The sequence below is a fragment of the Phoenix dactylifera genome, chromosome 17, assembly GCF_009389715.1.
Source record: "Phoenix dactylifera cultivar Barhee BC4 chromosome 17, palm_55x_up_171113_PBpolish2nd_filt_p, whole genome shotgun sequence".
Taxonomy (NCBI): domain Eukaryota; kingdom Viridiplantae; phylum Streptophyta; class Magnoliopsida; order Arecales; family Arecaceae; genus Phoenix; species Phoenix dactylifera.
In genome coordinates, this window is record NC_052408.1 from 4748483 (window position 1) to 4768770 (window position 20288).

Sequence of the window (20288 nt, forward strand, 5' to 3'; positions counted from 1 at the left end):
GCTTGGTTTGTGGAAAAATGAAAAAAAAATATCTTTTGTTTAGTTGAAGTTTTTAAAAAAGAGAAATGAAAAATTAGCACTTTTATGGAAATAAGATTTTTAAGTTTTATAGAAAAAAAGTTTATGTAAGATGTGGAAAAGCTACTTTTCTATTAGTTGAGAATTAGAATTTTTTTTAAAAAAAATATTTTTAAGCTATCAAAAATTATTAAAATTTGTGGATAGGGTTTTTTTTATTAAAAAAGTAGATGTTCCACCAAACATAAGCTATTTTGAATGTATCTTTTTTTATGATCAAATATGTTAAAATTATTTTTTCATGCATTATATTTTTATTAATTATTTTTTTAGAAAAAAATATTTTAGTGAGATTTTTTTTTTTTTTTGCAAATCAAATAAGTCTAAAGAGGCGAGGTGACAGAAAGATGCTCCAGGGTTATCCAGGGTGGTAAACATTAGAGGGTCCAGGTAATATTTTGGCCAACAATCATGATTTTTGATAATTAGTTTACCATCCGTCGCAACCCGCCATTTAGTTACTTCCATGGTAATGTAACAACTTCCCCTCCAAAGATGATCTCTTGTTGCAGCGAGTCCATGCACGAATGCATGTGGCTCAACCTGATAGAGAAGCATTCAGTGATGACCTGATGGTCAGAATTGCCCATTGACAGGCTCCATGACAATGCATATGAGAAGATAGTTTGTGCTAAATCTTCTTTAGATAATTAATTCCTACATGCAATTCATATCTCCAACTTTGCTCATCCTCTGGTTTCATGTCTTCCATCTATCATGTCTCTGGACTCACAGCTCCTCTTGCACGCATCGATTTCAACCTAAGATGGTCGCCAACCACCTCGAGTAGAAGATAAGCTACCAGACTAGTTGTCATCTCTTGTGACTTTCTGTGGAATCTCATACTAGCTACATATTCTGGAGGATGATCCCTAAAATGCAAGACTCAGTAGTTGCTTTCGCTTTACATAACCATTTAACCTTTTTCTTTTAGTTTTCACCTATAGTGAGTTAAACTAAGAAAATTATAAAAACCATTTCATATAGGTCAAAAGTGATTAAGTATGTCTCTTGTGACCAATTTTCGACTTCCTTGACCATTATTGCTACTTCTTTTAGCTATATATAAATTTGGTTACCCATGATCACCTAATACTTGACTGATTACCTTCCTCAAATTGGAGAAGGGGTATGACCAGTGGGGTATAATTTTTAGCTCGTTTTCATTAATCACTTTCAAGGCCTAACTTTATTTTACCAGCCATCTTGCATTGGCACTTTAACAAGTCACGAGTTTGAACAATTCCATAAGTGGTAAAGATTTGGAAGTTTTAAAAATCAGGTAAATTGTCAAAAAATTGAGAAAGAGTTCAGTAAACATAAACATAAAATGCAAACCATTCAATTATTATATTTATTTATCTAAGAAAGTATAGAAAAGATAGAGGTAGGAATAAATAACAAATGGTAAGAAAAAAGAAATCACCTCTGGCAATAATATATGATATTATAATTTCTAGTATGCAGTTTTTTTTTTTTTAATTTTGTTAATTAATCAGGAATGATATAATCATGTATAATTTGAAAATAATAAAATAGTTCTCAATCAGTTTATTTATGTAGAATAATTTTTAATTTAGAGTATAATAATACTGTCAATATGCGAATATTTTTTACTTACCAGCATATCAGCTACTTCCTACTATATAATCTCTTTTTGATCGTCCATATTTCCCACCCTTGCATCTTTCTCAATCCCATGTTTCTTCACCATCTTACATTGATTAATTACAGGTTTAAATCCTTACTCTAAATATTTATTTTAAATCCTTTCTCTATATATTTATTATTTATCGAAATAAATTTTATTATTTTTTATTGAAAAATAAAAGACACGTTCATTGCACGTGCCACCTTTATAGTTTCCGTAATAAGAGCTCACCCACGGCCTTTTCTTCCCCGGTCCACCCCCCCCCCCCGCTGCTTGGCGTAGGCGGGAAGGAGCTCAATGCGAGCGGAGCTCTTTACGCACACACTCTTCTACATTTAAATGTATTTCGAACACTTCCCACCCTAACCATTCTAATAAGCTTCTCCTCTCTTTTCGTCTCGCCTCGCGGGGTCTCGATCTCTCTTCGCCTCCAGGAACCAAATGGCTCGTAACAAGGTTGCCATCCCAACCCTAATTTAATCTCGCTCTCTTATCTCTCCCCCTCCCCGAAAGATCTTCTTTGTTTTTTTGATTTCTTTTCGTTGCACAGGAAGCGGTAGTTTTGCTACTCGACGTTGGCCCATCGATGCACAGCGTTCTTTCTGAGGTTGAAAGCGTCTGCTCTATGCTCGTACAGAAGAAGGTAGGGTTTTTTTTTTTTTTTTTTTCCTCATCCAGTTTCCAGTAGCTTTTGGGAAAAATTTTGTTATTATTAAGTTCTTTCTGTTTTCTTTGTAGGAATTCTTCAGTTAAAATGAGTATCTGATGTGAATTTGTCTTGTTGTTCCTTTTGTTCTTCTTGCAGCTAATTTTTGGTAAGAGCGACGAAGTGGGGGTTGTCTTATTGGGAACCGACGGTACTCTTCTCCTCCAGCCAAAAAAAAGGGATTTTTTAATACTTTGCACGAGTAATTATAATTATTGTTATATCGGTATTAAAAAAAAATAAAATTGGCCATGACGATGCTTTAGATAGTCACTAGAATTCTTGCAGTGGGTGAAAAAGATAAAAAGAAACCCATCTTTTTTTTTTGTCCCAACCATACTTTATATTTCAATTAATTTAAGGCCCGTACTTCATCGTTTTGAGCTACATGTGCATCTAAAGGCTCTTTTTTTTCAGTTGGGAGAAAAATATTTACTCCATGTGCTTCTTCATGATTGCTATCTTGATTATTTAAGGCTTGCCATCCCTTTTCTGACATGAATGTCTGAGCCCTGGCTCTTGAATGGGTCGTATTTGGCCTTCATTTACCTGATGTATAAGTCCATTGCTTTAATCTCTGCCTGTGCAACTGGGTTGTGTTTAATTGTTTATGATTTATTCCGAGAAATTTGAGTTTGTCTCTACTCTGTCTTTTTTTTTAAATTTTATTTAGAGTAGAAAACTTTGAACCATCTTTATTTGCCTCCCTTGCTATAGGAATGACTCTGCCATTTGTCACTTTGATACTAGTTTTTATTTTGTTTGTCACGAGGTATATATGGTCCTAAGTTGCTTAGGAAAGTCGTAGCCCCCCCCCTCCCCAATGATTTTCTAGATAGATAATTTCCATTGAAATTACCAGTGAAACAATATCATTACTTTCTGTCATGCTTTTGAATTCTTGTAAGTGCACAAGTTTCAGTAGTTGTTCTGATTTTTTAATCTTTTTTCGTCAATTGAATCTCTGGCTAATGAGATGCTGTTGAAATTCCCAGATACATGCAATGAGCTTCAAAAGGAAGTGGGTGGATATGAACATATAGTGGTTTTACGTAATATTAGTGTTGTTGATGGAAATGCAGTGGATTTTCTACAAAATCTTCCGAGAGGAAATTTCCGTGGTGACTGTATCCACAATCCATTCCTCATGGACAATATCTGCCTTTTGTTTCTGCTACTATCTTTTCTTCTTGCTTGCTGTATTTAAGTTCAATTTTGGACATCCAGTATTGTTTCCATGGCCATTGGTTTGGCATTTTTTTTGCCTTCTTAAAGTCGAAAAAAACAAAACTAGCTTGTTGTCTTTTAGCTTGTGTTTGTGGAGTTTCGTAATTTTTCATGGGGGCAAGCACCATGGCAGTTGAAGTTTTGTTTGCATAATCATTCTATCCACCTAAGACTTTATCTTCTGGAATTTTTTCTTTCTGTAGTACTTGGACTTTTTGTACACTGCATATCATATTGTTCAGCCAAGATCTCTGTTTCATAAAAAAAAGACTGTCTTGACATTTTTAATTATTGATATCATTTATTTGGAGGCACAGATGCATAGATACACTCCTCTTAAAATTTAGTTATGCATCGTTTCTGTTAAGTGACTGAGAATGTTTTGGATGTTTTATTGCAATAACTTCTCGCTAGATTTGCTTGCGCAGATATCTGTGCCTATAGGATTTTCTCCTAACTCAGGCTTGTAATACCCTTGACTCCTTGTTAGTTATTGATGCCATTGTTGTTGGAATAGACTTGCTGATAAAGAAATTTGGACCTACAAACAAGGGAAAACAGCGCATATGTCTCATGACTGATGCAAGGTATCCAATTAAAGCGCCTTATGAGGGGACAAAAGAAGATCAAGTCAACACCATCTCTCAAATGATGCAAACTCATGGAATAAGACTAGATTGTATAGTTATCAGAGAAAAACTACCAGAAGCTGATCTGAGGGTAATGGAGGAAAATGATAATCTACTGGATCAGTTCTCAAGGAAAGCAATAGCAAAAATAGTACATGTTGATAGCTCAACATCATTGTTGGGTGCTCTTAAAACTCGAAATATCTCCCCAGTGACAGTGTTCAGGGGAGATCTGGAACTAAGCTCAACAATGAAGATCAAGGTAAGAATTGAATGTGATAGATTCAGAAGAAGCAGTTATCTGCAAATCAGGTCACAAGAATATACAATATTTGTGCTGGTGTTGTTTTTTAATAAATTCGTAATTAAATGAAAAGGATGATCTTCTGATCTTTAAATGCTTATATTAACAAATGAACATAAACTTGACCTTATATTCATGTGCTTAATTTTATTATAGGAAGGATATGCTGCTTCCTTAACTACGAGGGCTACAATATTGTTAAACATTTTCTCTTTCTCTGTCATAAGATGTATCTCAATTAATTACGACTTCCTCTTACCCCAGCAGGATATATACATGAATATTTGATTTTGGTTGTTACTGTGCAACTGCAACCTGTCAAAAGTTCTCAGTTATTTTGGGCATGAGGTTGCTAAATTTATGCCTTGTCACTGCTAAGACTAGCTATTTCTCATAGTAGTCATTTGACTTATAAGATTTCAATGCTGATGCTGCAACACAAATTCTTTGTCAATTCTTCTCAGTATTATGGGTAACAGTATAAGCCATTAACTGTAGTGGCCATCTTCATACAACTGTGGAATTACTACTGCACATGATTTTGTTTTTAATATCCATCTGACTTTTAACTTGATGTGCTATGTGACTTCTGTCCTACAGAACTTCCACATCCCTCCCCCCCACAGAAGAAAACTTTTTTCCTTTTTTTGTTGGGCTTGGGGGTGGAGGAGGTTTTGAAAGTCATATAATGGTGCATGGTGATATGAAGTGTTTTAGGGGAAATAAGATAGGGAAGTGATTAGGTGGTACTTGAATGGCAGCAAAACTAAATGATTTTGGAGAATAAGAAAAATATGGAAACAGGGTCTGAGTGGAAAACAAGAGCAGCTTGGAAGAGATAAATATAGAAGTCAGGGTGTGTAAACATTATACTTAAAACTAGATTGTGAAAGGCTAGCATAAAAATAGGTGCTCCATCAACTGAGGAAACAACCGTTAATGTACATACATAAGTATACACACAGACACGCATATAAATTATCATTAGAATGGTAATCATACCACAAGCAATGTAAAAAGCGGAGTACTTACATTGGTATAATACTGCAACTCTATGAAATCTAAAGATTGTAGCTTTGACGCTGGATTTTTTTGAGGTAAATATCTCCAAACAAGATTGTTTTAATAAAAACGTTGAGCATAGGAGTATTATCTATGCTTGATAAGTAAAATGTGCTCCTGTTAATATCTACAAGTTATGATGGGCTTTTTTGACATGTAAAGAGTGGTTAACAATTCAAACTTGTGATGCAAAAGAATATATTTGAACTTATTGGATAATTGATTTCAGCAGGTTGTTTGGCTGGTAATGGGTTACAGTTAATATGAGCTATCTATTATCCACTGTTTGATGTTGTAAAAGTTAGTTTAGGAAGTGGAAACAATCTTAATTAATTCCAGCTCTTTGCTGGGATGAATTAGAGTGTAAGTTATGATAAGTTAGAAGATTGATTTAAGTTAAATTGGGTCAATCTTCCATTGGTCTCAACTCAGATTCAAATGGTGTGAACTTGTCTTGGTAATATTATTGCTATGTCTTTGATTTATGAAATTTATTTAGATTGTTAACTAACCAATTGATCCCAAAAGCTTAAATTGATAGGGAAAGGGTCCACAATACATGTCTGGCTTAACACTCCCCATCATGTGTGATTCGGACCACAAACATGGAGAGATAATAGAGACAACGCCCTTCATGTGCTGCCTGACCATGCACATGGAGGGATGATAGAGTCGGAGACATACAAGGATCAGGATCACAAATAATTAGGAATGATTAAATAAATAACTAATGAGATTCAAACTTGTGACCTCCAGCAAACCTGAGCTCAGATATCATATTCACTAATCAATTGATCCCAAAACCTTAAGTTGATAGGGAAAGGGTCAACAATGTATGTCAAGCTTAAGGCTTCACACCCCTTCTCAAGTGCAGCTTGGGCCATACATGCGAAGGAATAACAAAGTCAGATGATGGTGAAAAGCGGAGTTCACATGAAAATTTTTATATTGATCTCAAAGCTATTGACACCAGTCAAATCCTTTATGAAGTTACTATCAGAAATTTCTGGATGTTGGCATGCCTTACCGAATTGTGCATAGTGGTATGTAAATGTTAGATATGTTACATGGACTCTGGTTCGTGTGTTAGGTGCTGGTTTGTTCAAGCGTTGGATCCTTTCAATGTCTAAGAATTTCTTCCTATAGAGCCGTGTTCGAGTGTTATATGAATGTCCATGCTTGAGTGTCATGTGTGGGTATTTTGACTAAATTGAAGGGTCCAAATCCACCTACTTATCCATCTCTCAATCATAAAGTTTCTCCAAAGTTATAAAAATCCTTTTGTATGGTTGTTGCAGAGTTTTTATAGTAGGTCACTACTTATATCACTAAACTTGGCTCATTTGTATGAATGGATTACTTAATTTTATTTATGGTCCTCACCTTTCTGCTTGCCATACTCGTGCTTTATATATCTCAAAGCTTAGTTTTTCGTCCCCTGATTACAACCTTTTACAATTTCTGGCATTTTGTTAATATATAGATTCATTGTACTGTGACCTTTTCTTTATCCAGGTATGGGTTTATAAAAAAACATCTGAGGAGAAATTTCCTACATTAAAAAAGTATTCTGACAAAGCACCTTCATCTGATAAATTTGCTACTTATGAAGTTAAAGTTGATTATGAGTACAAAAGCATGGAAGATCCTGATAAAGTTGTTCCGCCAGAACAGAGAATCAGAGGTTATCGTTATGGGCCACAAGTAGTTCCTATATCATCAGCTGAATGGGAAGCAGTCAAGTTCAAACCTGAGAAGGGTGTAAAGCTGTTAGGATTTACAGATGCTTCCAACATATTACGGTAAGCTATTTGCTTTAGCTTGAAGAAGAAATGTCCCCGAAATGTTATTAATGTTCTAATATCATGTCTTTCACCTACTGAGAATGATCCATTCCCAAGTCTCATACGCCACTGGTCATGCATTTTTAGTCTCCGACCATTCGGCCAGTATTGTTTACTTTGTTCGCTTATTCAGCCATCTTTTTGCTTCCTTTTGCACTATTCATGCAGTGGTTCTTGTAATTGTCTACTATCTTTGAGATACTGTCTCTCAGACTACTTACTCTTTCCACCTTCCCACTTTGACTGCAAAATTTTTTTGATGCTGATCAGGACCATGATGTCAACAAATTGTAGTTTGCTCATTGGATGTAGTCTTCTTCTTGGTCAGTCTTATCTTAGTGGTAAAAGAAAGGAAAAAAAGAAACTAAAGAAAAAATATGGCTGACACCACCTGTAAGATTGTTTAACCAAGGCCTCAAACAAGTGATGGGAATTAGTGAAAGCTTTAGCAAACAGTGTTGCTTTGCTATTTCTCTTTTTATATATTCCGACAACTTATGGATAACTAACATTTTCTTTATTTTGACATAATTATCCTTATTATATGGGACATTTTCCAACTTGATTTGGAGAGTAGTCAATGACTAACAGTGTTACAAGTCCCCCCCAACAAGGCTTGTATACTCATGAGTCATGACCTTTAGGGTTGTGGATTTTTGAAGTCTCACAACCTTGATTTGGAAGTCTTATGGAACTGCCAGTCCAGGCTTTTGAAATTGGCACATCCTAGCCTAGACCTATAGAGTATAGACTTCAGGCAATGTGCCAACTTTATTTGGAAGCTGGTCTAGGAGTTCAAGAGTCATACTTTTGAGACCTACATACTGTAACTTGAAGAGGTTGGTTAAGGACCTGAAAATATCTTAAATCTAGGTTTGAACTATTTATGGATGCATACCGTTGGTATAGATTCATAAAGATTTATGAAACATAACAATTGTTGCAGACCTGGAAATTGTTAGTATGAGATCTAGCAAACTTCAGGAGCCCAATGTGGCCTTGCGAGCTATAAAGGTCGAGCAACTCGGCAACTTGGTTTGGAGTCATGAAAGTTTGTTCTGTTATTTTTATCTAGGCACTATTACATGAAGGATGTATATATCTTTGTTCCTGAACCGGGCAACAAAAAAGCAATTGTTGCAGTTTCTGCTATAGCTAGAGCAATGAAGGATATGAACAAATCTGCTATTTTGAGGTGTGTTTGGAGACAAGGTCAAGGAAATGTTGTGATTGGGGTGTTGAGGCCCAACATATCTTCTGTGGACAATATTGTAAGTTGTTTCACACTGTTGCTTTGTATATATACTTGCTTAACTTCTGGATTCAGAGTTTTCTTACCTGATTCATGTTATTGGTTCTTTCGAGCAGCCAGATTCGTTCTACTTTAACGTGCTTCCTTTTGTTGAGGATGTTCGAGAATTTCAATTTCCATCCTTCAGCAGTTTCCCATCATCATGGCAGCCAAATGAACAACAGCAAGAAGCAGCAGATAACCTTGTCAAGATGTTAGACCTTGCACCATCTAGCAAAGAAGTGCTGCAACCTGACTACACACCAAATCCAGTCCTGGAGGTGTCATATTGCTTTACTCAAATAGTCTCTCATTCCTGCTATGATAAAATCAGAGTTGTTTTGGACACTTATCTGATAAGATTACTTCACAATCTCAATATAATTATTTTGATCAATTTTGTTTTTTGGGCTTTGTGTATATGCCATGTATTTGCTCTATTTACCTGACTTCTAGAATTATTATGATGTTCAGCATGTTCTTTAATTGTGCAAAAAGTAATTTAATTTTTATTTGTTTGGTTCAACATCAGAGGGATACATAGTTATATGGAGCACAGATTTCATGTCTAGTTATCTTAAGTTGTTAGCTTTACTTGTTAAATTATAATTAACTGCCAGAAGCTTTAACTGTTAACCCACATGTAATGGATTCAGAATGTTCAGGACAGTACAACGCCTATAATATGATTTTATAGACCATGGGTTTAATGGTAGATATCAAAGAAGACACCTTTTCTGAAATTCGCATAAGTTTCCTCCCAGTCCCCTCCCTCTTCCATGCTCTTCAATCATTACAACACCATTGCTCTTGCATGGTTCCTTCTCCTGACTAGATTAAAAAGACGCATCATGGTTCTATTATACAGCATAATGGATATTCTACAACCACACTGGCCATCATACCTCATTTCAAGAGGGGATCTCAGGTCTCTACTTGCTTATATATATATTGCCCTGCTTTCTTCCGGTCCACGGGCATCAAGCTATTATTGGCTCCTATTCTTTGGCCTTCTTTAACACCAAATTTTAAGATGTATTTTAAGAAGTGCACAACACAATGATAATAGAATTCCCTTCATAACTTGAGCATTGTAATTCTTGATTTAGGGGACATGTTACCAGAACCGCTAGATGGAGGGACGGGCTGTTTCGGTGAAACTGTTTGTTTGAGGGTTCTATTATTCATTGACGAGTACCTATTTATATGTAAATATCTCCTTCCTACATTCAATGGGTATGATATTTCATTAGTGTATTATGTTAATTCTCTATCTGTTGTAGTTATGATGTGTGAATGGTACAAAGATGTAATAACAACCACTATAATTATTGCAATGTGCTCTTATAATGGTCATAGTGTATAGAAAATGTTATATTTTGTGGGTTGTGGATATTATAATACAAATGTGCCCCAAGGTCGAAGGAACCAGTACCGGGCACCGTACTAGTTTTCCGACGAGACAACTCGGTACAGACCGTGCCGGGCCCATACCGCGAGAGGGCACGACGCTGTTGGAGAGAGGAAAAGAGAAAGAGAGAGCAAGCGGGGGAGGAAGGGCTGGAGGAGGGTGGCGGAGGCCGCGACCGGACCTCTGTTTCGTTCGAAATAGAAGAACTAGCTGCGGCCTCGGCTGCCGCAGCCTCCGCCGCCCTCTGCCGGCGTCCTCCACCTCTCCTTCTCCCTCTCCCGCTCGCTCTCTCTTTCCTTCTTCTTCTCCGGCTCCGGCAAGCATCTCATTTTTACAGCCGGTATTGTACTGGTGAGCCACTGAAACGGCTCGGAACGAGCGGAACTGCCCGGTTCGGGACGGTTCCACCGACCTTGATGTGCCCTAAAACCATCGGAACATTCACTATAATGTTTTGACTGTTTTTAGTTGAAATCATAATTTAGATTGACCTCCACGTAATTTAATTTATGTTGTATATCCTTAAGTATTTGTTTATGTGTTTCCCTATGGCTAAATGCAGACTACTCAAGTATCAATTTTTCTCAAAGAAGCAAACCTCCTAGTGCCCTCCCTCCCTTGCCCCCTCGCCCAATCATTTGTTGCCAATCTCTGGCTTGATTGAAGTACTATCATGGAGAAATTACATGGACTGTATAGGGAGCCAACAATAGCCAAATTTCACGTGATAGACGGGGTGCACCAACTCTATATTGGACCATGTCCTTGCCTTTGTGATACTATGTCAAATTTAACTTTCTGGTCTCTTGCATCAATAATCACCTTTGCCTACTTTGCTTTCAAATTTATATTGTTTTCTTTTTCTTCTTTTATTATCCTTCTCCATTCTTTGGTTCAGCCATGTCTCAGTACAAGTTCAACCACCTTCCATAAATCAGATCACTTACTAACCATGAGATGGCCAGAAATGGCATAAAATTTAATGGTTAAATGACTACAAAATATTTATCTTAAAAATATGTTAACTTGTTAAGTATGATAAATTGCTTTATGTTGGATGGAGTAGATCACCACATCTTTAGGAAGGATACTGTTTCTATGGGACAAGAAAGTAATTCTGTTGGATATCCTATTCCTATCTATAGAAATACAAGCCATCTGCATGTGCAATGCACGCACCACTAAAACTAGGATACACACAAATTTGTAGATTTGTATGTATGTATGTACATGTACACGTGCTTGCATGCGTGCATGTATATGTTGTATATTTATATGTGTATACTTTCCTTAGTGGAATAAAGTACAAACTAATTCTTAAAATTAGATTGGACTTTGGAGAAGTAGTAGGAGAAGAAATAAAATGTGAGTGCTATTGTATCAGAGTAATAGCCTGTAGTTGTGCACGTGTTATAGCATATTTTTGGCAATCTATGCGCGAATCCCTGAGTAAGATGCTCTATTTGTAGGGTGAATGGCTTAGTGTGCTCCAAGGAGACTCGTGACATTTCACTTGTTCCAAGTTTTATCATACTAGAGCATGGCACTGTCATCTTTATTCCTGCTCAAAAGCATCAACAACCTTAGTATGCGAGTTCCAATTATTTTCTGGATGACCTTCAAAATTATATCGAATCATCATGTCTCGGTGCTTTCCACTCACTTGTTGAAGCATTGCTGGGGTCTACTTCCTATCATTTCAACCACCAAGTATGTTGACCGTATGATAAGAGACCTCATGGTATGTCTTGATGGTTTCTTATCCTTAGCTTTTGATTCAAAAATAGACATTCCTACAGCCAAATTTGACCCAGTTTTTTCAGCCAACAACTAATGCACAGAAAGTTGTTTACTTATGATCATATGCTATTATTGATCCACCAAATTGCTTGAGGTAGTGGTCTTTCTGGTTATCTATTTCATCTTCTTCTGTACCTATGTTTTTTTTATCAATAAATGAGCATTGTTAGTCGACAATTCACTCCTTTTAATTCAATTAATTTGAATTTAGCATCCTTTCAATTCATTTCTAATTCCCTAATTTCATTCTTTTGAACAGGGTGCCAATTTTGGCATCTTTTGAGCAAGCTTCCTTTGTTTTATCATTGTGGGCCATTGACCCTTTCCTCAAACTTGCAGTTTTCTCTTTTACGCTGTAACCTCTCTCTCTCTCTCTCTCTAGGATACTTTTACTCTGATAATGCTACCACCAGTAACTAAATGTTGGTTGTCTATTCTTCACTTAACTGTTTCTACTTCACCCTATTCACTGTTTGATACCTGCCTTATTGTGCCTTATTGTGCCATGGGATTCGCATTTGGCTGATTCATCAATCTTCTTTTGAAGATTTTTTATGTAAAGCAAGTTCATCTTAATATCACTTATTAGTGATCTCTTTATTTTTTCTCGTCTTTTTCTATGCTCTAGGATATTGGGCATGCTAATTCTTTAGTCTTTAGGCTTCTACCATCAATACCATCATCAGGTAGATGTATTCTTAGGTGTCTTACCACGTACATATTTATGATGTGTCATATTTTGTTGTTTCACATTTTGAACCATCATGTGCAACATATCTATTAAGTGTTATGCTTCCTTGGTTAACTACTTCTATTGACTAGCTTAATTCCCAGACCTTAATTGACATGCTTATTTGTTCCCTTTTTGCTTTGCCGAATTCCATGACATTTGTCTTCAATAAATCTTCATGCATTCCTAGCTCAAAGATGCTGTTGTTTAGCTATTGGATTATCTTAGTGGTCTCAATGTCATCCTTTGCCTGCCCTCTTTGCCAGACATCTAGTTGACTTCTTTGATTGATCTGAAAGCTCTCTATGAAGTTTCTTGCTTCTTCCCAGTGTCCTTACTTGCAAATTCTGATGATGCTGCCCCAACCATATTTCGCAAAACAAAAAGAAGGTGTTATGTATCTTTGCAAAGTTTACTTGTTCAATAGATCCTGAAAAATATGCTCTTAGATTATGCTAATTTAATATTTTCTAGCTAACTAACATATGCTACGTTATTTAACCCTTTTAGTATGACATTTTTAATTGCTTTCTAGGATATCAAGACATGTTTTAAAAATATAAATATAGTTTTTTTAATTAATCTGAACACAAATATGATCAGAAACTACCCCAGATATCTATGCTGATTGTAATTTAACCCCTGTGTGCTGTTTAATTTCAAGTAATTTGTCATGCAAGTTGACATTTTTTTGGAGATTTTTTTTAAGTAGGTCATACAAATTTACATTACAAAGCTATTTTATACATTAAGTACACAAATAAATGCTTATAGTCTGATAAAAGCTACAAGCAGATATATTTATATTTGCATATTAACAAGATACTTGTACCAGTACTGTCAGCAGCTTATATTAGTACTGAAGGAAGTTTATGAATGCAAACTTACCCGATTTTCTAGCCTTCAGTCCAATGCGGGATGATGATTTTTTATTCTTACATTTTCCAATCTATAATCTAGTCGCTGAATCCTGTAAAAGGGAAAAATTGACATGGGAGGGTTCCAGGCCATCTACAGTAGAAATGATACTTTGAGATGAAGCATATGTTTAAAATAGGAAAGTGGTGAATAACCTCGCATTGCCACATGCAAACCTGCATCAAACTGTTGATGAGTATGGAAGTGTCACATGTTGAGAACAATTCCCACCTACACATCCCTGGAACTTTGAAAACTTAAATCTGGTATTTTGAGTGTACAAATTCAGTAGATCTGTACTGATTAGTCCAGAATTCACCTTTCCGTGCTTAAAGATTTCGTTGACCCAAAGATGGCAGAAAATATTTGTTTGATCATTCCATCCCGACTTATATTATTGTCTTAATCCACAAAGTTGTAAATCTGTCAGAAAAAGTGGTTTCCTTATTGTTACTCCAATCAAGCTTGAAATTTCCTGGCATTTTTTTTGCCAGCGTTTTTATCACTTTCTTGAATTGAAGTCAAAGCAGCCAGATGCTGATGTGCCTCCACTTGATGGAAGCCTTAAGAGGATAACTGAACCCAATCCTGCTGTTTTTTCTCACCACAAGTCTGTAATTGATAACTTCTGCAAAAATTTTGAGCTGAAGGAGAACCCAAAGGTCGAACATCATTGAACTCTTTTATTTTTTATTTTCAACGGAAGGCTATTTTCATCTGAATGCACTCCTCCAATGCAGAAAAAGAAGTCTTCTAAACGCGCCTGGAGGGGAAAACCATCAACTTTTAGTGAGAAGGAGGAAGGTGTTGATGGTGAGGCATCTGATATTCAGAGTTCTAATTTGATGAAAGATTCATCTAACATAAATGTTGAAAAAATTGGGAATCTGAATCCTGTCCAAGATTTTGAAGCCATGATGGCACGTAGAGACAGTTCAAAATGGGTCAGCAAAGCAATAAAAGATATGCAAAATCATGTTTCTGATTTGTTAGAAAATTCTTATGATGGGGATGCTTACAGCAAGGCAATTGAATGTTTGGTGGCTCTTCGGAAAGGTTGTATTCTTGAGCAGGTAGCTTTCTTCCATCGAGTTTTGTTTACAATTTTCAGAACAAGCGCTGTATTGATTTACTGACATTTAATAGCAAATATGGTTCTGATAAATATTTAATTTATATAATATGATATTTTCACTTTTACAGTTAATACCAACACTTAGTAAGTTCAGTGGTTAAAATTACTCAAGAATCCCAAGCTGATATACAATATATAATGTTATACAAATCATTCATAACTAAATACTCCTAGGAGTTGACTAATTTTTTCAGTTATATAAAATCAAAATATATATGAAAAGAAAAATATGTTAAACCTGGAAAAATGAGAGTTTCTCTGTTGAAAACTTTATATATATGCATATATATATGCATTGGTGTATATAAACGTTTGCTCAAAGGTAAAACATACTCTAAACATTTATAAGGTATTTTATTATTAAAATGTACTTAAAATAATTATAATTTTGAAAACTATTTTAAAACACAAAACAACAACTACTAAAGATTATGAACTTCTGGCAGTGTTTGGATAAAGGGAGGGGTTTACATGTGTTGTAGTTGCTACATTTGCAGCTACACTTCTGGTTGGTTCAATGGGTTTGCAATTGCAGTAAAATAAAATCCCAAGTTTGTTTGCTGTAAATTACAACTATAAAGTGTATTTGGTTTGTACTTTTAGATCAGTATTAATTATTGCTCTCAACCATTATCCTTGTTGGGACTTAAATCCATCGTAAATATGCCTCTAAAGCCTTTTCCAGTTGTGGTAGTTTGTCTTATGGCCAATTTAATCATAAGACAAGATACTATAAAAAGGGCACCCAAATGCAGTTTGACTTGCAGAATTTTGATTAACTTATAGCAATCCAAATACTGGGAAAATGCCGCCTTCAACTAGGTTGCACTTAAATCCAGTTGTATGTATCTAAACACTACCTTGGTGATTAAGTTATAGAGTTTCAAGGTTCACTTGTATTCGTTGGTGGAAAGCACGAAACCACATTTAGCTAGTTGTTTGTTATACGAAAGTTGAATAATCTATTTGCAATATTTCTAATTGTATTATATATTTATAATACACTTTATTATCATGTTACCTGTGGGGGATTTGGCCTTTGTAAGTTGATAATTGCACCATTGGTAGCACACCATGGGGCATTGTTCCAATGCTTTCTTGCTACTTTTTATTTAAAGCTTCCCAACTGCGTCATCATAACTTCAAAGGTTTGTACTAAGATATTGGCATCCCTGTTGCCAATTCCAGTATTTCTGTACGGTTTTCTTGGTATTTACTTTGCAGTGGTACCTCCAATGAATATCACTGTTAGCCACCCTAGTTTATTGGTTCATCACTAAAATCTTAGTCAAAACTTGTAGAAATGAAAGGGTTTTAACTAATCTTCCTGCATGGATCTTAGATCTATTATTGGACAAGAGTGATAACAAAATGGTTTATTTTTTTCCCTTTTACTAATTTTAGTTTCTCATGAGGTTTTCATGCAATTTTAACTGCTTGCTATCAATATAATAATCTTAGTCATGCTTCATAACAAACAAGATGAGTGTTCTAGAGCTAGAATGTTGAGACAGTTATATGGTAAAACTAGGAACGGTAAGGTGAGGAATGGGTATAACAGAAGAAAGGTAGGAGAGGCACCAATTAAGGGAAAATGATGAGAACTAATTGAGAAGGGTATGGATATGCACAAAGAGAAAATCTGAGGAATCCTGTTGACGGAAATGCTTGAATCAGTAAAGAAGGCATAAGTTAACATGGATGGAGATTGTGAGAAAAGATTTAGAAAGCTTGAAGTGATATGTAGTTTGCCCTTGATGACGAAGATTTAAGCTTGATTGGTGAAAAAGGATTGTTGGTTAAGGTTGTTATGTTTAAAAACTACATAAAAAATGTGAAGGGTAGAAAAAGAAACTGAAGATTATAGAAGATGCATTGTATCAATGGACTTGGTGAAATGTATATACTGTTTTCTATTTGCTAAGTTGTTTCTCCATAAGAATTAGTTGGGTTGGGGTAGTGATATTGTAATTCAATTGTAGGACAAGAAAGAAAATTGTACTCCAGGGTTTCAGAAAAAAATTATCTTGTGCATGTAAAAACGTGCTTCACCAAGGAGCTGATGAAATAGCCAAGTTTTGAGAAGGTGGCTTAGGAGAGGAACCACACCTTTTACTTGTTCATGAGTAAAAGAACTTGGCTCTTATGTGCTATTAAGATAATGAATCTACATCGATGTGGCATATGGAATTGTGAAATTAACATGGAACTCTTGGAGAACATTTTTTTTTATTCCATCATCTATGAAGAACTGCATGAAGTCTAAACCATTGTATAAGGATGGAGATATAGATCATTCCGTTTTTCAGGTTTTGCCTAATTAAGGAAGCACAATTACCTCAAATTGATTAGGGTACTCCTGTTCTGGAACCTTATTTGCCTTCTTTCTTTATGTTCTACTTAACTGCAAGGTATCGAGTTCAAAATTTTAGTATAGAAAGTAACATAAGAATTACAGATTGACATGAATGGAAGTTGTAGAGGCAGATTAATTGACATTATGTTAAAAGATACAAGAAGCTTGAATAACATTAGAGGCAGCAGTAAAAAGGAATTTGGTGCATTAGATCCACAATGTCAACCCCAAATGGCAGTAATAAGGCTGTAGGGCTGTGGTTATGATTATAATTCCTGGAATCATTGGGCAGTCAACTACTTCTTCTCTGTTTCTGTGGTCCATGTTAACATCCTCTCGATTCACATAAATCAAGAAAACAACAAGATGTTTTTGGATCTAAGAGATAAAATGGTCATAATAATATGATTGATGTCTCTCTCATATTTGGATTACTTGTTTCTGTCCACCTTTCCCGCTCAGTTTATGTCTAGTAACTCTTATGCATTATTTATGCCTAGGAGCCAAAGGAATTCAATCGGTATCTGCTTGGTCTTTATGAGAAATGGAAAGACACTGATCTTGCCAATTTTTTTGAGCTGCTTTCGTCTAAAAGTTTAACATTGATCAGCCAAAAAGAAGCATCTGACAGGTTTGCTTGGTTTGCTCAGTCAATTTGCCTTTTCTCTTGAATCCATTAGGAATTTGATTACTGATCTTTTTATTTACCACATTTTCTTTGTTTGAACAGTAATGTGACAGAAGAGGAGGCCAAAAATTTCCCAGTCAAAACCGAGCTCAAATTCTAGTAGCCATGTTCTCACATCAGATTGACAAATTGCTGAAGTGGACTATGAGTATTGCTGGTTTGTATATTTATGGGAGATCACCACAAGTACCAAAAGCCTTTGACAAACAAACTCGTAAATGGGCAGCACCATGCCTCACAGCATTGATGCGAATTTTGCACAGCATAACTTGGCTAATTTTATAAAGACAGTTCTATCTTATTGCCAGGTTATTCCCCATTGTTTGTTATCCAACTGAAGTCCTTTGCTCTGACTGGTAATTTATGTCTGATCTCTTTAGCAAGATGTTTAGCAAAATGTCTAGCAAAAGATGGAGGCATGTCCCACAGTGGGTATCTGACGTGTTGTGAAGGCATACCCTCTATGTTGCCCTAATTTGTAGATTTTTAGGTATTTTGCCGTAGGTGCAATATGACAAGTAGATGCTTTCTTGTTTGGCCTCTATGGAGGTATGATCTTGTATATTTTTTGTGGATATTTCTTCATACAGCACTAATGAATGGGGAGAATGCTGGTAAGGTTATTCTGAGGAGTTTCAGGTAACTGAGCATCAAGATTGGTCAAAACTTTAGGTGTGACCTGGAGGAATATGCTATACCATTCTCTATTTTTTTTTCTTCATATTATTGATTCAGTATCTATTATATATTGTGAACTGTTCACCCTAATTAAGTGATAAAACAATAACTGTTTCGACTCCTGTCTCTCTCTCTCTCTCTGTTTTTTTTTGTCTTTTGGTAGAAGACAGGAGCAGAGCTCCATTTTTGGTCCTCCAGCTTGGCCAATTCAAGAGTCTAGAGTCCAGATTGGCTATGGCTCAGATTACAATATCTTAAAGCCATGTTAAGGATTAGATAGGTTTAATGACATCTCATGATAGAGCTTAGAATCAACATTAGCATATTTTGGAGCTTATATAAGGGGCTGGATGCTGTAAGAAAGGAAATGGAATGATGCATGATCTCTTTCATATTCTTTAGACGTTGTAAGTTTAGAGAGGGACATCTTCCTCTCTTTCTTCTCTCTAAGTGCGTCCGGTTAAGGACAACCGATTGTTCAAAATTCAGTTTTATGATTTTTCTCTTATCTATTTACCTATTATGCAAGGTAGCAGTGGTTTTGGGAAGAAAGAAAAGATGCTTCTTCTCCTGAGATTGTTTTAGTTCCTCGTTCCTTCTCTCACTATTTTCTTCTTATTTCATATAGTTATTTCATTTGGTCGAGTTGGTTTACTAAATAACTTGCTGAAAATTTTTGTTATTATGCTATTTTACTGGTGAATGATGCTATCATAACATGTTTGTATTTTCTTCGATTCATCCAATTGATTTATTTTTTAATCATCACTTTTATTCTAGACCTATGGCTAAAGTCCAACTATGACAAACAGACTCAGCAATGGTGTCTTAGAACTTATATTACTTTCTAGTCTAGAATATGTACAGGCAATATTCCAACCAGTTTATGAATTAGTAAGACGCATTATGGTATACGTTTGGTCATTTGGATTTGTTGTTTAGACGGTTACTAGGGATCTGTCAACTTGGATTGTGTACATGCTACTGGATTAAGCTTAGATTCAAACTGGCTCAAAACCAAAGGAGCTAAAGCAAAGTGTTGATATACCCACATTGCAGCATAACATATTCTATGATCCTTAAGAACCTTATAAATACATGCTATACCTTATGATATCAGTTTGAGCCTAATTTTATTTTTCCCACAAATATTCTACATGAATTGAGTGGCAGCTAACAGTAATTTGGAAAGACATGTAAACTTTTCTCTATCCACAAATTACCAAATTCAGAGACACTGTCTATTTGCATTAACAATAATTTCCCACTATGACAATCTGTAAATTGCCTGCAGCATGAGTACTTTTCAAGTCACTAAATATTCTACAACAAGATATCCTTAATCTGGACTTAACTCAGCATGCTTTTGCTGCTTTGCATATGGTCTTAGAAAAAAAAAATTTAGACCTGTGCAGTGCGTAGAATTTGCAGATAAAAAAATATAAATTGACTAATTAAGATATAATAATTCAAATATTTTATGGTATAAAAACGCATTGCTTTTAAAAGAATTATATTATGTACTAATTTAAAAGATAAAAACAATCAAAAATATATAAAATAATCTTTTTAATATATTCAAAGCTAACCGTGATTCTATTATCAACAAAGTTTTTGTTACTATATCTATCAAGATAATCAAGAAAAATATGTGGAAAACCGACGTTGGAAACGAACTAATATTTGTGTGGTTCTGGTTGGGGGTGGGGGGTGTTCTTGCACAAACACTGTAACATGAAGTGGCCTTATGATTGATTTTCATAAATTTTTAATGAACTAT

General features: G+C 35.4%; 1 protein-coding gene across 4 annotated transcripts; it reads left to right on the top strand.

The window, feature by feature from the left end:
* Positions 1-1975: 1975 nt before the first annotated feature.
* LOC103708242 (ATP-dependent DNA helicase 2 subunit KU80) lies at positions 1976-18496 on the top strand. 4 transcript variants are annotated; one of them, XM_026805072.2, is made up of 13 exons: positions 1976-2185; positions 2280-2372; positions 2535-2586; positions 3431-3562; positions 4153-4553; positions 7173-7459; positions 8577-8772; positions 8870-9073; positions 14146-14313; positions 14392-14464; positions 14555-14724; positions 17643-17773; positions 17873-18496. In XM_026805072.2, exons 1-13 carry the CDS (start codon positions 2171-2173, stop codon positions 17928-17930), a joined length of 1980 nt encoding a protein of 659 aa, XP_026660873.2. In that variant the 5' UTR covers positions 1976-2170; the 3' UTR covers positions 17931-18496. The 4 variants fall into 4 exon arrangements, with proteins under 4 accessions (XP_026660873.2, XP_008791289.2, XP_026660875.2 ...); XM_008793067.4 differs by having other exon boundaries at positions 14392-14724; XM_026805074.2 differs by lacking the exon at positions 14146-14313 and having other exon boundaries at positions 14392-14724.
* Positions 18497-20288: the final 1792 nt, after the last annotated feature.

Coding starts and splice junctions, on each gene's coding strand:
- LOC103708242 (XM_008793067.4), top strand. Junction 4,554..7,172: donor GCTCAACAATGAAGATCAAG/GTAAGAATTGAA, acceptor TTCTTTATCCAG/GTATGGGTTTATAAAAAAAC. Junction 9,074..14,145: donor CACCAAATCCAGTCCTGGAG/GTGTCATATTGC, acceptor TTTTTTTGCCAG/CGTTTTTATCACTTTCTTGA.